The following is a 27,301-nucleotide window of genomic DNA, read 5'->3' as shown; positions in this document are numbered from 1 at the left end:
CTCATGGTTGTTGTATTCAATTTCGTTGGTTTTATGTCAACAAACTGGATAATGTTTTCTGTATCACGATTTTTCATAGGATTTGGTGCAGGGGATTTCATCAGCGTTCAGCACTGCATTTTATCTGAAATTATGCTAGCAAAATGGCGACCATGGATTACTGGCTTTCCTTCTTGGCCAATCCAGGTCTGTGCTTTGGCATTTATATCATGGTTAATAAAAGACTGGCGCTATATACAACTTTTCTGTTGTTTACTTGGGATACCGTTCTTGTTCACTTGGTTGTAAGTAGTATATTTACATTTTTTTATTTATTATTTTTGCAGAAACACTATTTCAAATATGACATCTCAAAACTCCTGTCTTTGACATCCGTTAACATAAAGCTGTTATTGCATTATTGAAATATGATTGTTTTATATCCAGTTTTGAATAAGAACTACAAGCAGAGTTATTTAGATACGGTTACATGATACACACTGATGAAAGGTGCGATCTGTAACGTTTTTCATTAATCTTTATTTTTATGCGAGTCAACCAGAACACAAACGTTCTTGTATTCGGTTTCATTCAATGTTTCGTAAGTATTAGTAATACTTGTAAAAAAAATTCACAAAACACAATGTACTATTGTTTGTAAATTATTTCTCGTTCTGATTTGTTTTCCTTAGCATCATACCAGAAAGCTTCCGTTGGTTTGTTGCCCATGATCGTCTTGCCGATGCTAAAAACATAATAGAACGATGGGCAAAGATGAACCGAAAACCTGTTCCTGAGCTTGATAACATAATGGTATGTGACGATTCAGAAACGAAAGAATCAGAGAAAAAATACACATTCATTCATCTGTTCAAATCGAAAGCTCTTACAAAAATCACACTTTTGTTGGCAATTAATTGGTAAGTTTTTATGAATTATTTATTTAAAAAAGAACAACAAGGATGATATCATAAAACTTCACTTTTTAGCTCGACTATTCAAAGAATAGGTAGAGCTATTGGACTCGCCCATGCATTGGCGTCGGCGTCGGCGTCGGCGTCGGCGTCGGCGTCCCGATTTGGTTACGTTTTTGTATGTAAGCTGGTATCTCAGTAACCACTTATGGGAATAGATTGAAACTTCACACACTTATTTACTGTAATAAACTGACTTACATTGCACAGGTTCCATAACTCTATTTGTTTTTACAAAATAATGCCCCGGCTTATTTGTAAGGTGGTATCTCAGTACCCACTAATGGGAATGGCTTGAAACTTCACACACTTGTTCACTGGGATGATCTGACCTGCAGTGCACAGGTTTCATAAATCTATTTTGCATGTTTACAAAATTATGCTCCTTTTTTGACTTAGCAGTTTTTGGTTAGGTTTTTATATGTAAGCTCATATCTCAGTACCTACTTGTGGGAAAGAATTGAAACTTCACACACTTGTCCATTGTCATGAGCTGATATGCTTTGTACAGGTTCCATAACCCTGTTTTGTAATTTTACCCATTTTTTAACTTTTATATTCAGTCAATTGACAAAGCTGTTGAATAGTCGAGCGTTACTGTCCTCAGACAGCTCTTTTTATGTTATTTTTGTTTGATCATTTATTTTGCGACAGCGCATGCAGTAAGGTTGGGCTCTCAATTCATGGAATTTCTGAACAAACTGGCCATGATTATTAAGTGACTGAGGCGTATACATGTACTCGAGGAACTCCACATATAATTTAATAGTGTAAATATTCATACCTTTTTTTTTCAAGGAATGCAATGTGTTTGCATTATAGAATTAATTCATGTTACAAATTCTAGAATGAATCGATTCGTTTGTCAATTAAACAAAACAGACGAAAATGAAATAAAAACGTTCGATTTTAACGTTGAATATTCTGTGATAAAGAACGGATTAGACGCACGGACCTGTAAGAGACCATTATGATATCAGATTTTGCCGAATGATGGCGGATTCATTACCACGCTTAAACTAAAAATCAGCATACGGTTTATCACATTATTATGAGCATGTTAATTAATTCATCTAGAATCCTGTGCATCTAATTTCTGAACAATAAAATATCAGACAATAATTCGTACAAAGGTCTTGATAATTTAATAAATAAATTTAATTTTGGAACGACGATTGATATATTTTGAGTTCTTAATTATACTACAAATGACATATTCTATGTCTGGTCTGTTGTAGGCTGGCTTTGGGCATGGTGTTTTACGCAATTACGTTTGGAATCCAAGCTCTCTCTGGAAATATTTACTTGAACTTGTTCCTGTTCAGTCTGGCGGGGATACCCACTAAAGTTGTAGCCCTTTGGTTGCAAAACAGGTTTGTGAATCTTTGAAATATTACAGGAATATGTTCGTGTTAGAACCAAATTAATCCTTTTTTCGCAAATTTATATGCATTGTGGAGTAGATTACATTTTTATGCCATATTTATAAGATTTTCAAAAAAAAAAATAACTATTGCACACTATTGATACAAATTTAAAAGGTAGATTTTCAAAAGGAAGCTAAATGTAGCAAAGTAAAATTTAGAACCAGTAAACTGGTGTATGTTCCACAGTGGTGGTTTTTGCCAATCACCATTCCAATGGAAAGTACTGTTGTATTCATCCTTTTTGTTTGTGCTTTTTTTTTTTGCTATATAGATTCTATGTCTTTATTACTGCATTCAGTTGTGTATATGCGTACATGTGTTCAATCTGTGGGCACGCATTTGCCATGTTGAGTGATGTAGGGCGACATCGCTTATTGAATGTACCTTTTTCTGTTTTTGTTTTGCACTGATGCGTATGGTTTAGAATAGAACAATTAGCACATAATTGCAAAATAATAAGGACAAAGAGCCATGTTCTAAAAACGCAGCCTCGTACGGTAAAAAGCCTTTTGACGTTTAATTTATAGGTTGGGAAGGCGAATTTCAAACGTGTTGTGCTTTATTCTTGTTGCTGCCAGTGGCTTTATTGTTGGAGTTGTACAGAGTATAGGTAACGTCCGATATTGAGATTTTTTTCAGTTAAGTCCCTTTGCAATCATATCAAACACTGGCAATATATTTTAGTTCAAACATTACGTAGATATAAAATATTTTGCGTTAATAACATGTTTATTTACTGTTCTATCCGTTATTTGCTGTGATAAATTGCTCATACGAACAATGATGATACAAATTTTTACGTAGTTGGCAACGAATGACTGAATAAAACCATTAGTTTATTGGCCACTGTATGAAAAAATTAAAACAATTTACAACTCCATATCGGCAAAGTGATTTTGTTTATTTTCAGTATCGTATTTTATTGATTCGCGTTTAGTATTTCATATTATTGTAATATCAGATGCAAGCAACAAGGAAATACTTACAAACGTATTTTCGATTATCGCTAGTGTGGGCATCAACACTGCCTGGGGACCTGTACAGACTATGACTATTGAAGTGTATCCAACCGTTGTCAGGTAGTTATCTATCTTACAAACTGTCAGTTACTACAAGTTCTACAGATGATTCAATAAATATAAAACATTTTATTCTGCAATATCTTGATAAAATATGGTAGAAATCGTTAAAAGCATTTCAGACTGTTTTGCAACTACAATCGGTACCGTAACATTGAATAAAGCGTCAGAATAAAATAATAGCTAAAGAAATTGTTCCGCTTGCTATTCAGCTGAGGGGCCTTCGTGGCCGATTGGTTAAGGTCGCTGACATCAAATGTGGGTTCGCGCCATACTCGTGGCGTTGAATTCTTCGTTCTTCAGCTGGCTTACGGGAGGTCGGTGGTTCTACCCAGGTGCCCACTCCTCGTGATGAAATAATGCACGGCGGGGCACTTTGGGTCTTCCTCCAACATCAAAGCTGGAAAGTCGCCATATGACCTATAATTGTGTCGGTGCGACGTTAAACCCAGGAAACAAACAGTCCTATTCAGCTGCTTCAGTATAACATTTCGCCTGTGCAATAATGATCTTTTTTTTTGGCAGCCAAGGACCTTTAATTTTAAGTACTGACAATTTTTCGAAATGTTAAAAATAATGGTGTGTCGGAAGTAAAAGGTTGTAAATTCAATATCGATTGACATAAATTAGACAAGAACGTATGTCTTTAATCAAGCAGTAATAGTGAACTGTACATGGCGTCGTGGGCTTGAGCTTACATAAACTTGAAGCCAAGCCGACGTGAATTGGATACATATGTGCAGGAAATGATAACACTCCTGCTCATTTTATATGTTACAGTGCTATAGAAATTTCAAACGCTCTTTCACTTATTTTGGTACACAGTCTGTGCTGATGACTGAAAAATTGTGCATGTAAAAAGATCGAAAACGAGTGTTTGCTGTTTCACATATTAATAGTAAAAAGTTTGATAAACTTCGTCCGCTGATTAACTTAGTGACCTTCAACTTACATGGTGTCTGCTATTAAATTGCTTGGTTGCGTTCTATGCTTCCAAAAGATCTTTCGCAGATTTAATTAACTACAATGGTTTATACAAAGATCCACGTCTGGTCATTACAACACGGATAAAGAGTATCCCTTAGTTCAAAATACGTTTGATAATTAATGCTCACTTAACTGTATAATAGCTTACGTCAACGATGCTGGCAAAGTTGCCGAATCGGTTTGAGTGTTACTTCTGACGATAACACTATGTGTGCATTAAAATGACACTAAAGTCTGCTTGACAATGTGCTAAATGTATGAATTCGCAGTAGTTAGAAACATGATGTTTTTGAAACAGTATAACCTCATTTGACCTTTTGACCCTTGGTCAGGACTGGTCAATGCCGGACAATTTAAAATCCACAGGTTTTAAACCCAGTAAAAACCTCTGATTTAACTAAAGATGATTTAATTGAAGATGATTTAAAATGAAGAAAACATATGTCTTTATTTAAAAACAGTTTCCACTTAAAAACTTTAAACACTACACCGAGAGACAAAATGTAGAATAAGTTTGGCCTAATATAACATACAGGAAGTAAAATATAATTTGGTTGAATTTAGACCACATTTATTTTCTGTTTAAATCACTCTTTTACTTCCTTGTTTTGTAATCCTTCTACATAGATAAAACAACTGTTAAAGACATTAGAAATGACACAAAATGTACACAATACCAATAAATACATTAATAATTATCCATGAAACAAGAAAATTTCAAACTAAAAATAACACAGACCGGGAAACCAAATGCTAAATATAACAAATATAACAAGGTCAGGTTATTTACAAATCTATCCCCCTTTTTAATAATTGAAATTAAAAAAACAAGTAATATCTCCCTTTGATAACTGAAATTCATACAAATTATTTTAATTCATATTGGAAGAATAAAATTACTTTAGGAGTTGTTATTATTTAAAAACAAAAAGTAATTGAATAAATTATAACACATGAAAAATAAAATTATGATAATTTCAAAACCATAACACTATTATAATAAAGAATATACACTACATAAAACCGGTTTCAACTTTTATATCATTGAGCCGAGTTGTGTTACGCTTAGTTCCGGAAGTCGATCTGACGCTTCCTTGTCTGTTTAAAGGTAGCTTGCAGTATGGTTTGTGTACTAGGTCGCCTTGTCTGTTAACGGTTACAGCCTGCTGTTATGACATTGACTGGTTGTGCACATAAAGAATTCTTCCGTCAATGTTGTAATAGCACTGAATTGTCTTACTTCGTTCTTGTCTCTAGTTTCGAAGGTTTCGGGAGGCAACGAACAATGGGGTTGAAGGTGATTCTGGCAGCAAAACCGGGCAGGTTTGATGATTTAGGAAAAACCAGCTGTATGGTGAGCCTACAGATGAGGTCTCTTAGGAAAGACTAATGGTTCACCCCGGCGTCGGGTGTGCACGTAATAAATTCTACCTGGCGTCGGGGTTAAAATAAATGTACACAACACGGCTTTTGCATTTTTTAACAACTATTAAACAAGTATTACAAGATTTAAGTACAAACAACTGAAATCACTCAACCATTTGAGTATGCTATAGGTATACGCATGATTGAATATCATAATACTTTTATGTTATGAAAATCACTCAACCGTTTGAGTATGCCATAGGCATATGCATGATTGAACATACGCTTTTGAGAGTAGTATGAAATATTCCCATTATATTAATTATTCCAGTTAAATAAAAACACAGTAATTAATAAAAGTTTTAATAAAAACTAAAGATTAACTCAAAAGTTTGCTTTCTTTATAATTTAGTGTATATTCCTCCAATATGTAGAATTTGATGTAACTATCCGTCAAAGGTATAAAATTTATTTCTGTAGATGATGAATCGTCATAAGGATGAATGTCAAACATTGTTCCTTTTGTTAGATAAATTTTAAATTTTTTCTTATACATAGATGCTCCGTCTGATCCAATGTTATAGTCCTCGGCTGCTATATTTACACTGTTAATGGGAAATAATTGAAATGGATCATCATCATTATCATCCCACCACCTAAATATAAAATATGATATTGAGCTTTTCCTCAGTTGATTTAAAGGCCCGAGCTCCGATAATAAAAACATGATATCTATTATATAAATTCCAGCTTTTTTGACTGAAAACACACCTTCTAAAAGTACATCTGGTACAGCCACTTTATGTTGTTGGTTTATGTGTATAAAATCTCCATAATTTATGACATCGCTATGTTTCAAATTAAGTGTATTCAACATATGAAGATTGGCCTCATTAAAACCACTTAAACCTTCATATGTTGAATACATCCAGGCACCATTACGGTTAAAATACTTTTTCATTTTTAAGTATCCATAAGTACTGTATTTCCATGGATCTGTGTTATAACCACTGTTGTATTCAAAAAGAAATACTTCATTCCGTTTTAATTTTTCCAATTCTTCTTTTATTTTTTTATCTTTCTTTTTAAGTTGAAGAATTATTTCAGCTAAATCATCAAGTCGTTTTGTTGTAGCAACTTCAGAAGCAGATAAATTGTTAACAGTATTCTTTGTTCTAGCTAATTGTGTTTCTTGTTTTAGAAAAACATTTTTTACTTTTGTAATTTCTTGGGTATTAGTGGTAATTTCTTCAACATTGGTGGTTATTGCTTTAGTATTAGCAGTAATTACTTGGGTATTAGCAGTGATTGATTCTCCTTGTTTAGCTGATTTTTCAACTACAGAGTCCAGATCATTTATTATTTTTTTTTAATTTTATCATTAAATTTATCTTTAAATTCATTAATATCTTTTTGTAATAAACCTGTAAGTGTACTTAATTCCGCGTACTTTAAATTGTGGCGTGTGTCAACAGTACTAATCAAGTTCCGAAGTTGTTTCTTAAAATTTTCTAGCTGATCATTAATTGTGTTAATTGCTTTAGCATTAGCAGTGATTGATTCTCCTTGTTTAACTGATTTTTCAACTACAAAGTCCAGTTCATTTTTATGTTTTTCAACTTTAACATTAAATTCATTAATATCTTCTTGTAATTTTTTTGTAATATTACTTAAGTCTGCATACTTTAAATTATGACGGTTGTCAACAGTACTAATCCAAACTCGAATTTGTTTTTTAAACTCATCTATTTTAGAATTAATTTCTTTTTTAAGGTTATCTAATGCTGTGTCATGATCATCACCCCTTTGTGAAGCTGCCTTTTCCAATTCAGATTTATATTCTGCAAGTTTATTTGAAATTAATTCTAATAAATCTTTATGCTCATTTTCAGTTTCAGTATTTAGTTTATTTATTTCTGTTCTGATTTCTAACTGATACATATTTTGTAACTTTTTCTCAGCTTCAATAATCTTGTCTTTTAGTTCTTCATGTTTAATCATACTATCTTTTAATTCTTGAACTCGATTGTATAACTTTTCAAAATTGGTTCTAAATACTTTCTTTATGTTGCCATCTGTCAAATCAGATTTCTCTTCAAGTTCTTTAATAGAATCAACCATAGCTTTCATTTCTTTTTCAATTTTATCTTGTAATTCAACTATTAATAATGAATTGTTTTTTAAGTCTTTTGTTAATTCTTCAATATTCTTTACTTCTGCTTCTAGTGTTTGTTTTATAGATTTGATGTCTTCAAGATTATAGTTATCTATTACACTTTGAACTTTTTATGCCCCCGAAGGGAGGCATATAGTTTTTGAACCGTCTGTCCGTCTGTCAGTCTGTCGGTCTGTCGGTCTGTCAGTCTGTCAGTCTGTCCGCAATTTTCGTGTCCGGTCCATATCTTTGTCATCGATGGATGGATTTTCAAATAACTTGGCATGAATGTGTACCACAGTAAGACGACGTGTCGCGCGCAAGACCCAGGTCAGTAGCTCAAAGGTCAAGGTCACACTTAGACATTAAAGGAGAGTGCATTGATGGGCGTGTCCGGTCCATACCTTTGTCATCGATGGATGGATTTTCAAATAACTTGGCATGAATGTGTACCACAGTAAGACGACGTGTCGCGCGCAAGACCCAGGTCCGTAGCTCAAAGGTCAAGGTCACACTTAGACATTAAAGGATAGTGCATTGATGGGCGTGTCCGGTCCATATCTTTGTCATCGATGGATGGATTTTCAAATAACTTGGCATGAATGTGTACCACAGTAAGACGATGTGTCGCGCGCAAGACCCAGGTCCGTAGCTCAAAGGTCAAGGTCACACTTAGACGTTAAAGGAATGTGCATTGATGGACGTGTCCGGTCCATATCTTTGTCAACCATGGATGGATTTTCAAATAACTTGGCATGAATGTGTACCACAGTAAGACGAGGTGTCACGCGCAAGACCCAGGTCCGTAGCTCAAAGGTCAAGGTCACACTTAGACGTTAAAGGTCATTTTTCATGATAGTGCATTGATGGGCGTGTCCGGTCCATATCTTTGTCATTCATGCATGGATTTTAAAATAACTACGCATGAATGTGTGGCACAGTAAGACGACGTGTCGCGCGCAAGACCCAGCTCCGTAGGTCAAAGGTCCTAAACTCTAACATCGGCCATAACTACTCATTCAAAGTGCCATCGGGGGCATATGTCATCCTATGGAGACAGCTCTTGTTTAAACATAAATCGTCTTGAAACTGCATCGTTGGGTTTATCTGGATCTCCTAGGTTTATAAGGTTATTACCTCCCATATCTAATGCTCTGTTCATTGTGTTACCAAGTTCCTTATTTTTGTGAAGATACGATTCCGTTTCCTTTTTAAGTTTTTTGAATTGTTTTTAGTAGCATAATCACTTAAATCAATATCAAATTTAACTTTACTTATACTGCCAGGTTCACTTATTTGTTTCACATCATTAAAAACTCCCATTATATAATTATTATATATTACCAGTAAAGTTTTTTCTAAAAAACTTCCTTGGTTTGTCAATATATAAGAAATCATATTTTTGATTTGTTGCATTAGCAAAAGATTTAGGGTTAATATTTTGTTCATTACAAATCATATCATTTTCTCGTTTACCTGGACTTTCAAATAAAATATAATGTGAACAGTTAATTCGGATATCTTTTGGTGTTTTATAGTAAGACTGACTTAAATAAATAACACAACAGTTTTTGTGACGTCCTTGAATAAAGTATTTTGTTATTTCATTTTGAACCTTTTTATCTTCACATACAAAATCATCAAATATTACTACTTTTTGTTGTTCTGATTCAAGGCTATCGCATGGTTCAATTTGGTTGGGATCAGCTGAATATTCAAGTATTTCATTTGGATTTATTTTATTTTTTTCTGCAATTCCATTTAAAAGTTTAATTAAATCCTGATATTTAGATTGTTCTAGGTTTTTAGCATATAAGTATAATTTATCATAATATATAAGAGGTTTTCGAAGTATATGCATTAGTGTATTTGTTTTTCCAGATCCAGACGATCCACATATTAACATTCTAAAACATGAATCTGGCATAAAAGGATAAAATTGTGTAAAGTTATTGGATTTATCACTTTTTGTATCATAATTTGGAATTTCCATTTATATATAATAATAATACATTATCTTACATTATCTTGCATTATTTTACATTATCTTACGTTATTATATAAATGCAATCAAAACTTAATGAAATAAGAATAAGAAAAAAATTAGTCGGGCAAAAGATGAGAGCTCTTAGAGAAGAAATAATGAGAGAAAAAATTAAAAAAGCTACAAATCGGGATATGTATACTGAAATTTATAAGCCAATTACTGAAGGAATAGAAAGTCAAAAAAAAAACAATTATCAAGTCAGTTAAAAGCATTACCTGGAATTAAAGAACAACTGGCATTAATTCCAGAACAGTTTGCTGATAAGATACAAGAAGCAGAAAATCTAAAAGGGTTGGAAGAGCTATTCCAAGAACCAATACGATTATTACCGCCGAAAGATCATATGGGTTTGGATGATGAAGATGATGAGTTTGAAGACACTAGAGAATTTCCTGAAGAATCAGAAGAATTAGAAGAAGAATTGGGAGCAAGACCAAAAGAATTTACAGTTAATTTTAATAAAGATATTGATTTAGATCTTTTAGATGAAAAACAATATTATACGCCGCAAGAAGTGTTTGATTTTTTTCACAGCAAATCTAAAGATCCAGATGAAAAAATGACTAGAGAAGAAGTAGAAAATATCATAGAAAAGGCATCAAAGGATATAAAAAAATTGGGTAATGAATCTGGTGCAATAACTAGAAAGAAAAACAAAACAAATTTCGATCTGAAGCAAAAGGAAGCAATTATAGCTAAGTCGGAAAATTATAAAAAATATAGAGACGTAATCATTGATATTTTAAAACAAGGAAAAAAGTATATGGGAAAAGGAATAAGATATCATAACCCATATAAAGTTTCACCAAATGGACAATATGGTAATTTAATTATTAACTTAAATAAACTTTATGGTCACAACAAATTAATTGCTAAGAATCAAAGAACCGGAAAAGAAGTAATTAATACTGAAGTAGATAATGATTTGATTGATTTGATTAATAAAAGATATAACAATAATAAAAAACATTCAATTCATTCTAGAAAAATATTCAAAGAATTAACAGAAAAGTCAGGATTACCTATCAATAAAAGATCTATGAAATTTAAAAAAGTAATTAGAGGACAAGGTTATGACGTTTGTCCATGTAATCCAAAAGAATTGGTTAATGAGTTGGAGTTAATTTGTGGTTCAATTAATGCTGGAAATAATAATGAAGAACTAAAAAATGAAGGTATTAGGGTAGTAGATCAATTATTAAAAATGAATTCACTCTTACCAGAACAACATGAAATGTTATATAAAAAATATTTTTCTTGAATTTAAATTTTAATTAAAGTTTTAAAACTTTAGTTTTTAATTATATATAAATGGAACAAAAAATAGTATAAAGTTCTGAAACAGTTAAAGATAATAACAAAAATACTCCGAGTGATTTTACAATCAGATTTAGTCGTTCTTTAATTTTAGATAAAAATAAAACTTATGCTGTTGGTTTGGATAGTATTAACACTATGACCTACTCTTGGCATAATATTAGTGATGAATATGACAATAAAAGAATTCGTTATAATAATGGTAAGGATTGGAAAGATATCATATTTACAAATGGTTCTTACAGTTACACAGATATTAATAAATATATCAGGGAAACATTAATAAGTAATGGTGATTATGAATTTGATAAATCGAACAGTACACCAATAAGTTTGGAATTTGATTTAAGTAGTTTTAAGATTTTGATTTCAATTAAAGATAATTTTATGTTGGATTTAGGAATGTCAAATTTTCATACATTGCTTGGATTTGAGAAAAAAAAATAAACAATACTGAATGGGGAACTACAACACCAAATATAACTAACTCTGTGGATACAATTTACATTCATTGTGATCTTATTGATAATTCACTTGTTGATGGTATTTCAGTGATATTATTTATGCTTTAAGTACTGCAGATTTAACAAGAGCTTATCCATTTACAAAAGAACCACAAAGAGTTGGATATTCTGAAATTAATAAATATATTATAAATTCAATTAGAATATATATTACAGATGTATTTGGTAGAATAATTAATTTTAATGAGGTTGAAACAAGTTTTACACTAATTTTAAAAGAAATATGAAATTATAAATTTTAGTTTTATATAATGTACAAAAAAGTTTATGACAAAAATAAAGGAATATTTATTTATGTTGATGCTCACACGGGAAAAGAAATCATACACGGTACAGGTCTCTTTGACACTTTAACAAAATTGCTTTCAAGTGGAGTTGCATCTTCAATTAGCACAGCTGGAAAAAAAGCTTTGGAAACAGCAAGAAAAGCAGCACTAGAAAGTGGAACAAAAAAGGTTGGAACAGAAGTTGGAAATTTAGCTTCTGATAAAATTGTTGAAAAATTTAAAAAGAAACCTGCTCCAGCAGTTGGTAATTTAATTGCTAAGGAATTGCAAGAAAAGAATAACAGTAAAAATAATAATAGAAATAATAAGGAGGAGGAGGATATTCATATGAGAATAAATAGAATATTGTCAGGATCTGGAACTTCAACTCAACGTAAACGTATTAACAGATTAATTTATAAAAACTAAAGTTTTAACTTTAATAAAAACTAAAGTTTTAACTTTAATAAAAAAATAAAATAATATATAATATATACATGTTTAGAACAAAACAATATTGTGAAAGATATGAATTAACTCCTATTCAATTAGATACAGCTTTAATATCTGTCTTGGGAAATAATGTTAAGCAACAAAAAAACGGATATCACTTTACAATTAATGATAGAAGTTCATATTTTGATTGGTTTAATGGTTATTTTGAAGTAAGTTTTAAAGTAAATAAGCTTGCTAATGGTAATAATTATGCTGATGGAGACCAAATTGCTCTAATTAATAATGCAGCTTCATTAATTGATCAGTTAGTGGTTAAACAAAATGGAAAAATTGTATATGATTGTAATAATTTATACAAAATAATAAATGTAAAAAATTTAGTTGAATTATCTAATGATTATGCAGAATCAACTGGAACACATGAATTTATCTCTTTAGATACTACTGCTGTTGCTGAAAGTAGGGATGACCAAGCTGAATATAATAAAGGTTTTGCTACTAGGAAGTTATTAATCCAAGGTGGTAATGAGGTAAATGCTAAAATTCCATTAAATAATTATTCATTTTTTCAGGGTTTAGAAACTAATATTATACCTCCAAGTCAAATTCAAATAACACTACAGCTGACAGATGATGATGAATTAATTTTTAGAGCTAATGCTGCTGATGCTGGTAGAGTAATTGTAACAAAATTAATTCTATGGGTTCTTCGTTTGGTTTTTAATGAATTTGGACTTAATTTAATTTCTGAAAGATTTACAAAAGCAAGATGGTCATACCTTAGGGAAATGGTGACGCAATCAACTGATACACAACAAAATAATATAACCTTTAGAATAACAGCTGGTGTAACAAAACCACAACATGTATTTGTTTATTTACAACGACCTGACAAAAGTAATTCACAACAACATAACCCACACCTGTTGGATACATTTAAGGTAAATGCTAATAATTATAATTGTACATTGGAATCTTGTCGTCTTGAAGTTGGTAATGGTGTTTTTTATCCAGAAACAGAATACACAAGTATATCAAGAATATATGATGATGTAATTAATTATTATTATAAACAAAATAATAAGACTACTGGAAGCCTGCTAAATAGATCAAATTTTTCTAGATTATTTGGATTTATTCATTTAACTTGGAATATAAAAAGGAAGTAATAACAGAAGATCCTAAGCATATTACATTAACAGCTAAATTAAATATTCCACCAGCAGCTAATATTCGTGTTTACGCAATTGTATTGTATGAAGAAACAGTTGAAATAAATACTATTGGAAATGAACTTGTTATTGTTTAAATAAAATAAATTTTAAATATATTATGTCATCAAATTATATTGAATATAAAGTTAACCTTACAGATGGACAAAAGAAAAATTTAGCACAAGCTTATAATAATAAAATTCCACATACTTTTAGATTAAAACATGAACAACGTGGAAACTTCCCTTTACTTTTAACAAAAACACAAATTAATCAAATTAAAAAAGCTGTTGCAAATAATAAGGAATTAGAAATTACAATTTCAAAAAGTCAAATGTCCAGTCAAGGTCAAAATGGTGGATTTTTAGGAGCTTTGGCTGGTTTGTTAGGAAAAACAATTCTTCCAATGGCAGCAAAAATAGCTCCAAAAATATTAGCCCCTCTAGGCATTGGCGCTTTGTCTGGGCTGGCCAGTACTGGTGTTAGTAAAATACTTGGAAATGGTATGATTTCAGTAGCTAATGATAAGAGAAATATAATATCACCATATCTTACACCTAATCAAAGAAAGCAACTAGTAGGATCTGGAGTGATTAAATTAACACAAAAACAAAAACAAAATGGCGGCTTTTTAGGTATGTTGGCTGCTAGTCTAGGGATACCTTTGATTACATCTTTGTTAAGTGGTAAGGGACATGGTCAGGGTGGAATTATAAATTCCACAGGAACCAAAGGTTTTGGTCTACAGATTGATTCTCAGAAAAGACCTTATAGACGAATTCCTATAGTAAAAAAAAAATAAAATTTATAAACAAACCAATTTCTAACTTTGAAATTGAACAATGGGTAAAACAATTAAAAATTAAAAACTTTAGGGGTGTATTTAGTAGAAATAATTTATTAAATTTATTAAAATCAAAAGTAAAGGACGAGTGTGGAATTATAAATTTGGACGACTTTGCTGGACCTGGAACACATTGGGTTTGTTACTTGAATACTTTGTATTTCGATCCATTTGGACTTCCTCCGCCGAAAGAAGTAATTAAGTATTTACCAAATGTAAAATACAACAATGTTCAATATCAAGACAAAACAAGTACACTCTGTGGTTATTATTGTTTATTTTTCATAAAAATGTTACAAGATGGTATAAACATTTATGATTTATTGTATAAAATACTAAAAATTAATAATGTAAAACAAAATGAACAAACTATTATAAATTATTTTAACCAATAAGGACATGTAAATTTTTCTTCCGGGTTTTAATTAAAACTTATTAAAACTGTGTTTTTATTTAACTGGAATAATTAATATAATGGGAATATTTAATAATATAAATGAAAAAGTAAATAAAATAGAAAGACAATTAATAAGAAAACCTCCATTGTTTTTAACATGTTATACCCAAGATACTGATAGTGGATTATTTCAATGGAAAACTGTAAATGCTAGTCCCGGTTTAGTTCAAAATGGTAATAATGTAAGAATTAATTTTAATTGCATTTTAATTATTCTTGTTGATGCAATTAAATTAGATAAAGGAGAAGCTAAATTACAACTAAAAAATAAAGAAAATGTAATTCTTCAAAGTTACGGTGTAAAAAATAACAGAAAAAATGAATCTATTTCTATTAATTATGCTAATAAATTTAAAATAAATGATGTTATTTATATTAATTCTTTAAACGTTAAAAATATTCAGTTAACAATTTATGGTTCTATAATTTAAGAGTTAATTTAAGAGTTAATTTAAGAATTAATTTAAGAATAAGCTAATGTATCAATACCATTATCAAGAATATATCTTTTATCGTCATAACATGATAAAGATGTTTTATTTATAACATAGCTGGAAAGATTATGCTTATCAGAGCGAATAACTTTAAAGGTGTGATTAGTTTGGGTTGAATTAAACAAAGTATCTTTGTAATTTTTATGAACTATTGTTTTCTTAACAACAAGTTTTTTTAATTCCTTTACATTTTTTAACAAGTTACAAGTTACAAGTTTATTGGCAAAATTCAGCAATATAAAATTGCCTTTGGCCATTTACAAAACATAATACATTATGGCAAAGACAGGTACAAATACAAAAACATTTCATTTGCAATATATACATGTAATAATCACAGAAACAGTTCATTGTTCAAGGGTATTAATACGTATATTCATAGCTTCTTTTATATATTTGGCTATGTTAACTAGTTTAGTTTTATTATTAGTTGACATCAAAGAATAGTATTTCTGTCTACTAGGCCATGATACATTACCTAGATATTTCTTTCTAATATCATGATATTTTGTACAGCATAACATAAAGTGGTATTCAGATTCAATCATATTCTTATTACACAAAGCACATATTCTATTTTCCCTTGGTATGTTGTTATATCTACCAGTTTCTATGGCTAAGTTGTGTGAGCTAAGTCTTATACGAGTAAACCATTTTCTAAGTTCATCATTTGATAATTTAACAATATAACTTTCAAAACAAAAAGTACTTTTAAAGTTACAATAAGTATCTAGCTTAGCACTTTCATTTACGGATGCATTCCAATCTTGCATGTATTGATCGAATAATCGTGTCTTAAACATATCAAATTTATGTATATCGACTTTAAAATTAACACGTACATTATGATATCCTAAGTGGTCAATTATAGAGTGTATTCGCGATGTCCAACAATTTGAATTAACGTTATTACACAAGTCAATATAAACTGTATGGATAGGTGAGTTTACATTTTTCATGATTTTAAACCAGAATTTCAGTGCTCTGGACTTACATATTATTGACAAAGGAAACCTTCCAAGTTCCCCATATACAGCACTGTTTGGGGTTTGTTTCTTAACACCCAATATATATTTACAAAAGCGCACGTGGAGTTTATCAACATCCTTCAAATTATACACACCCCAAACCTCGGATCCATATGTCAATATTGGAACTACCATAGTGTCGAATAATTGAAGTTTGGTCTTAACATCTAAATTCACTTTATCAAACAATGATAGTAAATTACTATAGGCTCTTAAAGCTTGATCGTGTAGCGCCTTGACAGCTTCGTTCATAGATCCAGTGCGAGTGAATTTCACACCCAGGTATGTAAAGTGCTCAACCCTTTCAATTATTTCATTGTTTATATAAATATCAGCATAATTATTTTGCCTACGTTTCGAAAATACACATAGCTTAGTTTTACTTACGTTAATTTTTAAACCCCACCTCTCAGAATATTGGTATAGACTATCAATTTGCGCTTGTAAACTAGTAGGATCAGTGGTGAACAAAACAATATCATCTGCAAATAGGATTAAATACATTGATAGAAGTTCAAGATCTTTCTCAGTCAGTGCATGCATATTTATATTATCAACAATATCATTAACAAAAAGTATAAATAACAAGGAGATAATGGTTCTCCCTGTTTTAACCCAACAGTTACTTCGAAAAAATCCGGAAGTTTCATAGAGCTACATATTTTGACACAAGATTGGACATTATTATATATACATTTAATCATATTGGTCATTTTACTACTAATCCCTGTTTGAATCAGTTTGTGCCAAAGTGCATTCCTATTTACGGTGTCAAAGGCTCTTTGGTAGTCCACAAACAAACACCATAAATTGGATTTTTTGGACAAAACTTTCTGGATAATAGCATGTAATATGAAAATAGCATCAGCCGTAGAACGGCCATCGCGAAAACCATATTGAAAATCATTGTAAGTATGTTCAGCCTCGCACCATTTGTTAATACGATTTCTAAGTAGCAATGAAAAGATTTTTCCAATAACATTAACAAGAGTAATCCCACGATAATTTGCGGGATTATTTCGATCACCTTTTTTGTATATAGGTATGATAACTCCTTTCGACCACACCTCAGGATAAATACAATTATCAAAAATGTGGTTAAACATAGTACATAGATATGGTGAAATAAATGAATTTGAATCAATAAAAAAGTCAGCAACGTTTTGCTCAAAGTCGCAACTTTTATACCTGTTTAGCATCGATATAGTTTTTTGTACTTCCTCTATTGTAATAGTACTATCTAAACATTCAATATTCTGATTCAGACTGAGAAGTCGACACATCATCAGAACTGAGTTGACTATTCACATCATTCGAAAGTTTCGAAAAATAATCTACTAAATCATTTAAACCAATAGTACTTTCACTATTGTCATATTTTTTAAATTTATTTATATATTTCCAGAATTTACGCGGAGATTTTTTACTCATATGCGATATCTTAATTTTTTCAGCTTTGAAAAAATTCAACTTAGCCTTGCGTTTCGTCTTAGCGAATTGAGTTCTACAATTTAAAAAAATTACCTTGTTTTCATGGGACATGTTCGACAAATAATTTCGTTTAGCAGAGTAGAACTCAGATTTAGCTTTTTTACATTCTTCATTTAAACCAAAGAGACTTTTTCTTTTTATGTTTACTATCTTTTTTTACTGTTTTACCAAAACAATTGTAAGAAATGTCATGGACCGTGCTAGAGAAGTTATTCATACATTGGTTAATGTCAAGTTCACCAGATAATAATTTTTCATTTAATTCATCAAAAACAGCCTTTTTGTTTAACATTTACTTCGTTTTCTAATAAATATGAATACATTTTACTTCTTAATCCGACAAATTCAACAATGGAAATGCCGGCAGCTTCATCTTTAAATTTTCCAATTACTTTTTTATTATTGTCGAAATAAAATTTTGAATTACTATCGTAATCACTATTATCAAATAAATCTTTGTCCTTATAAAAATCCTCATATGCATCTTTGGTTTTTATTTCATAACATAATGAATCAGTGTCAGTGAATAGTAATTTACAATTACCCTCGTACTTTTCCTTAATGTAATTATAATGAAAATCATACATTAAATATTTTGATAAATCTAAAATGCACATTCCAACATAACAAGGTCTGTTTAATAACAAACTTTCTTTTATTCTATGAATTCCAAACAAATTCTTGTTAAACATCGTTGAACTAACAAATGAAGGTTTGGCTATATATTTTAATAAAATGTTTTCATCATGAGTTAATTTAATATTAATCCTCTTGCATAAATTCTCCATCGTCTTACCGAATACAGAATTGTTCATTAACTTAAAAAAGTCTTTTTCAAATGAATTTTTTGCTTTAGATCTTTTTTGAGTATTAAAATCAATATACTTTCTTAACCAAGGACTTTCGTCAAAAGTTAATATTTTGTGTATTTTTGTTACTTTTAACCCTAATTGTGTATATAGTTCAAGATTTTTATAATGAACTACATAATTTTGTTTTTTCATTAAAGTTGGAGCTAATTTTTTTACATTACTTTTTCCTATTTCAAATTTTGTTTTAATATTTTTACTATAATTGGAAAGCCATTCGTCTGGTATTTTAATTTTTTCAGGAGCTAAAGGATAATCGTTGTGGGTTTTATGTAATTCTTTTGGATATTGAAGATCACATTCAACTATAAAGTTAGTTTTACCTTTTGCAATTAATTTCTTGAATTGTTTTTCAGATATAAATTTAAAGTTTCCAGAGGGTAAAGGTTGACACATAGCCCAATCGTAAAGGTTATTGGCATCGAGGTACATAATGTATTTGCTGTCAAGTTTAGGATCATAATCTTTCATATATTTATTGTTTGCTTTACTGTATCTGTTTGAAATATAACTTATTCCTCCTCTCAGTCCTTTTTCAATAAAAAGATACATCTCAATATCAGTTATTAAATCTAACTTAATTCCAGTCATTTTTAACATTGCATCCCAAGCTAAACCAGGGCTACTAAAATAATGACAAGGATCTAATTTGTAGTACTCCAAACATAATTTTGTAAAATTTTCGAATACATCAGCTAAAAGTAATACGTCAGTTTTTTTAAATTATAGATCATGATATTCTCCCATTGTTTTAATTTTAAATTTATTCCAGATATTTTTAGCATGTTCATATTCGTTGTCAGATATGTGTGTTTCATTTAAAATTGAATAAAAATCTTCTTTAGAAGGTAATTTTGTTTCTTTGAATTTTTTAAATGAATCCATGTAATCATATGGATAAACACCTTTTGTTTTTAATAATTCTATGTAATCAAATTCTTGAGATAAGTATTTAAATTCTGGAATATTTTTTACTAGGTTATCCAATGATTGAGACATAAATTGGAATGAATCAATAAAGATCAAGTCGGAAATCATAAATGCCATATATCTTTCCATATTGTTAGGAATAACATTAATTTCTTTTTTGAATTTTCCTATTTGTTGCATAATAAAATGACCGTCATAACCTCTTAAATTATGAAAAATAACAGGAATTTTGTGTATTAGTCTAAAATTAATATTACATTCTGAGTGAGCACTTCCTCTGAATTTTCCTGTTATATGACAATGATCCCGGACAGGATTTTCATTTTCCTTATATTCTTTTTCACAGATATGACAAAACTTTTGTTTTTTAAATTCACTTTCATCTTTTTTAGACATTCATAAAATCTTTGTTAAAATGTTCTTTAAATATTTCTTTACAATATTCCTCTTCCTCAAGCATTTTTTCAATAAATTTATAAACTGCGTTAGGACCTCTATAAATCTGGGTTGGTTTAGTATAACTGTTATCATAACAACAAACAACTTTATAGCCGTAACCACAATCTATATGATTTTGATATGGTTCTGTAAATGAAGATTCAGTTGATGGTAAAGCAGTTAAAACTTTTTTAGTTATTGATTCAAAATCAGCATAAATTACAAAAGGTACTGCTAAACCTTTATGATAATTTTTAAATTGTACTTTACTTCCCTCTTTTGGCATTTTTACACCTTGGGTACCATTAATAGCTAAACAATTTGGTATGTGTTCATTTAATATTCTTTCTTGAGAAAAATGTTGCAGACAGCTTTTACAGAAGTGTTTTTTATTTGCATGTTTTGTTTTGTTAAACATTAATCTATTAAAGTCTTTTATCCAAACATAATGTTGGACTGGGGTCTCTGGTGATTTACAGTCGCCATTTATCTTATCTTTATTAATTAATAACATATCACAGTGTTCTTCGTATTGATATTTTGATATGTACAATGGATAAATTCCCGTAGGTTCTTCATATCCAAATATATTAAATGATATATCATTTAAAACTTCAATTTTAGGTATTTGATTTAATGTAACAGGAAATTTAATTCCAGTATAATCAAGATCGTTTATATGTTTTTTATATTTTGAAACTCTATGAGGGTTTTCTTTAACAGGAAATTTGTAAGCTAAATGACACCATCTAAAACATTCGTTATCATCATTCTTTATATTTAATAATCCTTTCATTGGATGTTGTAATGGTTTTGGTAATTCTAAATAACTTGAAGCAGCCAAAGGACTATACTTATATCTATTTATATAATGAGCATCAACTGACTCTATTCTCCAGCCGCTTCCTTCAGAAATCCAATTACCAATTCTATTTATTATTTCATCAAAAGCTTGATGTAAAGTTTTTTTTTATTTCATTTGTGTTAATAATTTCTAAAGCCTTTGATTGAAAATAAGCTGATTTATATATTGTATCAGTTTTATCCATTTTTTGCAAAAGTTATTTTTAAAACAACGTTTATTTTTATACCTTTTAAAGTTTTAAGTTCAGATTTAAGTATTTCATAAGAGTCGTTTATAGTTAAATATAATTGATTCTTTGGATCTTGTCTATATGTAATTTTAATTTCTAATTTCTTATAATATTGTTTTGTAGATCTCTCGATTTCCATCTATATATTATATTTAGAAAATAAAATTCGTTAAGCAAAAAAGGATTAAAAAAATAATTAAAAAAATAATAAAATAAATAAAGTTTTAAATTATCTTTAAGAAGAATTAAAATATTTAAACTTATATCGTTTTCCATTAGTTTTTGATATTCCACATTTTACTCGGTTTTCTCCTTTGCAGCACATTGTTATTAACCCAGAATTAATACCAAGGTCTTTAGACGCTGCATAATTGCTTTTATATGTTTTTTCTTCATTAGTATCACAGTCGGTTACAATAACTTTTTTAGGATTGTTTCGAATATTATTTGGTCTGGGACAATCACATAATCTTTCAGCATTTTCTTCTTCAGATAATAGACAACCACAGTTCCATTCAAATAAATTATTTTTTAAAAGATAAGGATCTATAACATTTTGTAATTTATCAATGACATGGTTTTTATATTCATCGCTAACTATTTGATTAAGTTTTGATTTAATAACATTTCTTCTTTTAAGAACTTTCTTATATGAATTTTTGTCTGGATTCATTATTTCTCCTAAAGTGCTAGATAATTTTGGCATAATCATTCTATCTATCTTTCTATTAACCATCTATATATAATATACTTATAGAAAAAAAATCTTTAAAAACACATCTAAAGAAATTATATTGATTTGAGAAATTTGATTATATTATCTATATCTTTTGAATAAGATTTTAAAGTCATTTTTTCTAAATTGTTATCAACTGTTAAAATTTTAATACCTTCTTGAAACATTCTGTTTAACCATTCTTCGTGTAATTTGTGTAGTTTTTCTAAATAATCTAAACCAACTTTGTTTTCTTCCGTTCTGTTTCTTTTTTGGAGTCTTTTAAAACATATTTCTGGGTCGGTTTTAACATAAACAAATCCATCATTTGGGTTTTTTCCGTATGGTTTTATAATATGATCAGTTAAGAAAAGATTGTATACTGCCCACTCGGGGTCATTTATAACACCGTTGTCGTGATGTTTTTTGTAAAAACGTTACTGTTAGTTAAATAACAACGTTCAAGGACAGAAATACCATCAAACTGTTTAGCAGAAGATAACATTTTTATATGACTATTTAAAGTTGTTAGCTGAAAAGGAAATAAATATTTGGAAGGTTCTTGAGCAGCAAGTTCAAAAAGGTTATATGAATTATAATCAGAGTCCATAACATTTTGCCATTCGTGAATTGGTTCTAGAATTATATTAAAATTAGGATTATATTCTTTAATAATATCTAAAAACGTACTTTTTCCTGATGCAATATTACCTTCAACTGATATAATTTTTCTCATTTATATAAAATACTTATAGAAAAAATCTTTAATAAATCTTTAATAATCTTTAATAATCTTTAATACAACTCTTCTTCTTTTTTACTTTTATATCCGTTAAGTTTAAATTCCTTCATATGCATTTCAAGAGGTGTTGAATAATATTTTTCTTCCTGCATTTCTAATAGTATTGTAAAAATATCTTGAATAACCTTTTTCTCTTCTTCTTTATTTACTTTTCCAATTCGTGCTTTTGTTATAAGTTGTTTTATTTTGTGATGATGTGCTTTTAAAATAAATTTCTTGTCGTCAAGTTTTAGTCTGTTAGTAAATATGGTAATTACTGATGGAACAGCGCCAGCAACTGCTACAAATATAGGAATAGCTGGAACAAGTGCTAATGCAGCTGAACAACCAAAGACACCTGCTGTAATATATAACCCAGTACTTACTCTTCCGCAAAACTTATAACTTTTTCTGTAAGCAGCAGCTTGTTTAGTTAAGTGAATAATTAATTGATCTATTGTTTCTATTCCATTATTATTAGAAATTAGATTTTTATTACTCATTTATATAATTAAACTTTTTATTTTCTAAATTAAATTTCTTCCAATTCACTAAACGGAACCCAACTATTAAATTTTTCATTGTAACCTTTCCATTTTACTAAAGCTTGTTTTTTCTTATAGTCTCGTCTGATAACTTTTTCTATTCTAAAAACCTCTTGTGTAGTAGGTAAAAGTTCTTGTTCATAAAATGAACCTTGAATTTCATCATTTAAATCTTTAATAGTGTATGTTCTGGGATTTGTATTATTAATTTTATAAATTATAAATATTTCCTCTGTCCAGTTTGGTGTATATCCTTTTTCAAAATGTCTTTTCAGTTTGCTTAAGCGAACTCGATCACCAATTTTAAATTTTGCTTTACTCTTTGGTATCTTTAAATTACCATATAAATTAAAGTAAACAGTACCCTTATTTAAGTTTTTACTAGCTTCGGTTGGTGTCATTTTTATACTAGAATGTTTTGTTTTGTTATATTTATCAACCATATCCTGCAAATTATCTAAATAAGTATAAGTATTATTTGCTGTAAAATATTTCCACATTATTCTTTTTAAAGTTCTATTGAATCTTTCAATTACTACAGCTTTGCCTTCATTAAATGTATGATACATATTAATCTTATTTTTATTCAAAAATGATTCAAACTTTTTATTATAAAATTCTTTTCCTTCATCCACCCATAAATTTATTGGTAATAGCCCTTTTAAAATTATTTTTGCAAATGCTTCTGTAACAGATTCTCCGGTTTTATTCTTTAATGGAATAACCCAAGCATATTTACTGAATATATCAATAACGGTTAACAAGTACTTTACTCCTTTATTGTATTTTGAAAAAGCTTGCATGTCAACTAAATCAGCTGACCAAGTATCATCAATGTCATTAACTATTACCCTTCGTTTTTGAAATTTTCGTTTAATTGGTTTGTGTAATTCTTCTGCTAATTTATCACTCCAATTTATTTCGGGGGTAGTAAAAGTTTGCTCTACCCCCTTTTCCCGTTTTTTGATTTTTGTCCGAGACCAAGTTTGTATTTCGTTTTGATAGCTGGTTTTACAACTAAATGTTTTGCAATCTTTTCTCCAAATGTTTTTGACTTAGTGTTCTTTAAATTGGAAAGCATTTGTTTATCACATTCACTTTTACTTAGTCCTGAGTCGTAGCAAAAGTCATGATTCATACATACTGCATCTAGTTCGTAAACAGGGGGTCCATTGTCTAGGAGGGTCCCCGGCCCACAATAGTTATATCCTGGGAGGGTAAGTCCTTTTTTAGGCAACAAAGGTAACATTGCTTTATGGATATCTAATTTACCTCCAGTTTTGTTTTTAACGAATTTTGATTTCGTTTTTCCACAAGATTTACATTTTGCTTTTATCATTAGCCTCCCGTTTTTTGTTGTAACATAATGAGGATTTATATTATCAGTAAATTTTCTTTCTTTCAAACAATATATTTTATTTTGTAAACTCATCTTATATTATATGTGTTTAAATTTAACTTTAAAACTTTTTAGTCGGTTTTTACTGGGTTTAAAACCTGTGGATTTTAAATTGTCCGGCATTGACCAGTCCTGACCAAGGGTCAAAAGGTCAAATGAGGTTATACTGTTTCAAAAACATCATGTTTCTAACTACTATTCGCCATTGCTGTCGTCATTCGGCTTGACTTGTGGCTTGAGATAGATTGTGGTACAGAAGCTCACGGGGTCATATATTTTGTTGATAGACGACATGCTTTTGCCGGTACGCTTTTGAAACACCTATCAAAATAAATGTAGTGTCTTTTATGATATATTATCACCTTCTTTCTCAAATACTGAGATTCAAAGTTTGACGTTTTTCTTCAAGAAATATAGGAATGGGTTCAATGAATGTCATGGCACGTGTAGGCGCAATTGTGGGACCTCAGCTTGTTTATTTGGTAATAGTGCATTTCAGGTTTACTTACGAATTTACGTTAAATACAAAAACAATACTCATTTTGTGTTCAGACTGAAATGTGAATGTAACGTATGTGTTAATGTCAACTTCGGATAGATCTAGTAATCTTTGTAAAAATTGAACCAATTTTCTTAAGATAAATGCAGCATCGGTCAAAGAGGTTAAGATTTTTAAAAATGTAAGCATTTCTTTACTAAACATGTTTTGCACAGAAAAATATTGCTGTTTGCCAAACTAGTTGAGTTCAAGTTTGATTACTTTATGTAATACTTGTTAGATATCAAATGAAATAATACTTGATTAGTTAACCATTTATAGATGTCTCTGCTTTTCTCTGATTTACATATGGCGGCACGTTTCTTTTATGTAATAATAGCTCTATAAAACTGCAGCACCATCTACATTTCAAATATATTACTCCTGTCTTTGAAGCGTAATCTAAACAGTATTTCAATAACAACTGACACGATAGTTCTTTTATTTCTCAGAATGCCCACGTGCCCGGATTGATGTACTATGTGTGTGGAGTAATAGGCGTTTTGTGCATTCTCTCCCAGCTGTGTTTACCTGAAACAAAAGACTCGAACCTTTACGACAAATTTAAAGTTTCGAAAGACAGTAGCTAGAAAAATGTTTTGTAGATAAGTCGGATCAAGAGGGACAGTATATGATAGATCCTGGAAAATACTATTGTTCCAATTAATAATGTTAATTTGCTTTTACAAAGTGATTGTTTTATTACTTCCAAACAATCAATTTTGATATTTGGAGATTTCTGGGATATATCCAGTCATAATGTCTAGAATTGGTGATTTTATCAAAAACATAGAACAAAAAGTATTAAAACTTAACTTCAAAAGACAGAATATGCGAACATACTTACTCAAAATATTTCGTCTTTGTAATACGGTAAACGTTTGATTTTAATGAAATAGCATGCTTAGTGATACGCCAAAGATGTGTACATAATTGTCAAGCAATTTATTGAGTTTAGAAGTCAACGATTGAATATGAGGTAGCGTCAGTTGGTTCCGCAATGTAGGGCTGTTATTCCAGGTAGCCTTACAAGCTAAAGACAAATGCTAATTTCTCATATAAATACCATACGTAAAAAAGGCTATATTTTGTGAAGAATTGTATCTTAAATTATTATCTCTTAATTATCGGAGCAAAGTAAACAAAAGGTAGAGCAAATTGGCCCGTATGGCACTCTAAGGAAATACAGCCCATTCTGTTACCTTTGGAAATATAGAGGAACATTGCAGGGTTACTTTGATGTATTTACAAAATCGAGATTATTGTGATATTTTAGAAGAAATTAACTTGGAAATAAATTGTACCTCTATTGCTCTTTAATAAACTTTAACTATTAAACAAATAAACGCAATATAACCTAACATTCGTTGTGTTGTTTTAAAGGACTTAAATGAAACAAAAAACGAGATCTAGAGGGTCTGTATCACTACCCATTTGTTGAAATAGGTTTTCGGAAAACCATGACAATGATCAGTAAAGAATAGCCTTGTTCTATCAACGCAGCCTCCTGTAGCAGTATACGTAACAAAGGTAAATGTGCACATAATGGACCTACAAATATAGACATCATGTGTAAAATATCATGTGTAAAATATAAAGCAGACAAATCTTAATTCTTGAACTCGAATATCGGAGCCGAGCAAGGAGACCTAACTAAGTTCAAGTTTGATGTTTCTGTTTTTCGTAAATGAAATAAGTAGCATTAATTGTAACGTCGATGGTATTTAAGAAATAATTTATAGCAAAAGAGTGAAATTATTTGTACGACGTATTACCGCCCGAGTATATAAATAGTGTTAAAACACTCTTTTGCCATAATTTATTTCGATTCTAATATGCCCTTAACCTAAAACAATAGATAAAATATAGTAGCGCTCTTCCTTGGTCG

The 27,301-nt window shown here is 29.9% G+C and overlaps 1 protein-coding gene across 2 annotated transcripts; it reads left to right on the top strand.

The window, feature by feature from the left end:
• Positions 1 to 3: 3 nt before the first annotated feature.
• Positions 4 to 26,774, top strand: LOC123563120 (solute carrier family 22 member 4-like). Of its 2 annotated transcripts, XM_053529115.1 has the most exons (7): positions 4 to 284; positions 672 to 899; positions 2,192 to 2,326; positions 2,908 to 2,990; positions 3,342 to 3,459; positions 25,285 to 25,357; positions 25,866 to 26,774. In XM_053529115.1, exons 1-7 carry the CDS (start codon positions 4 to 6, stop codon positions 26,001 to 26,003), a joined length of 1,056 nt encoding a protein of 351 aa, XP_053385090.1. In that variant the 3' UTR covers positions 26,004 to 26,774. The 2 variants fall into 2 exon arrangements, with proteins under 2 accessions (XP_053385090.1, XP_053385092.1); XM_053529117.1 differs by lacking the exon at positions 25,285 to 25,357 and having other exon boundaries at positions 25,866 to 25,995.
• Positions 26,775 to 27,301: the final 527 nt, after the last annotated feature.

Source organism: Mercenaria mercenaria, chromosome 2 (assembly GCF_021730395.1).
Source record: "Mercenaria mercenaria strain notata chromosome 2, MADL_Memer_1, whole genome shotgun sequence".
Classification (NCBI taxonomy): Eukaryota; Metazoa; Mollusca; class Bivalvia; order Venerida; family Veneridae; genus Mercenaria; species Mercenaria mercenaria.
The sequence above is the reverse complement of the archived record's forward strand: the minus strand, read 5'-3'. Positions and strand labels throughout refer to the sequence as shown.

Bases quoted from the DNA above. Each gene is read 5' to 3' on its own strand.
- LOC123563120 (XM_053529115.1), top strand. From the start codon at position 4: ATGGTTGTTGTATTCAATTTCGTTGGTTTTATGTCAACAAACTGGATA. The intron at 2,991-3,341 runs GTAACGTCCGAT...TTGTAATATCAG, and splicing joins TGGAGTTGTACAGAGTATAG to ATGCAAGCAACAAGGAAATA. The intron at 3,460-25,284 runs GTAGTTATCTAT...TTTTTCTTCAAG, and splicing joins GTGTATCCAACCGTTGTCAG to AAATATAGGAATGGGTTCAA.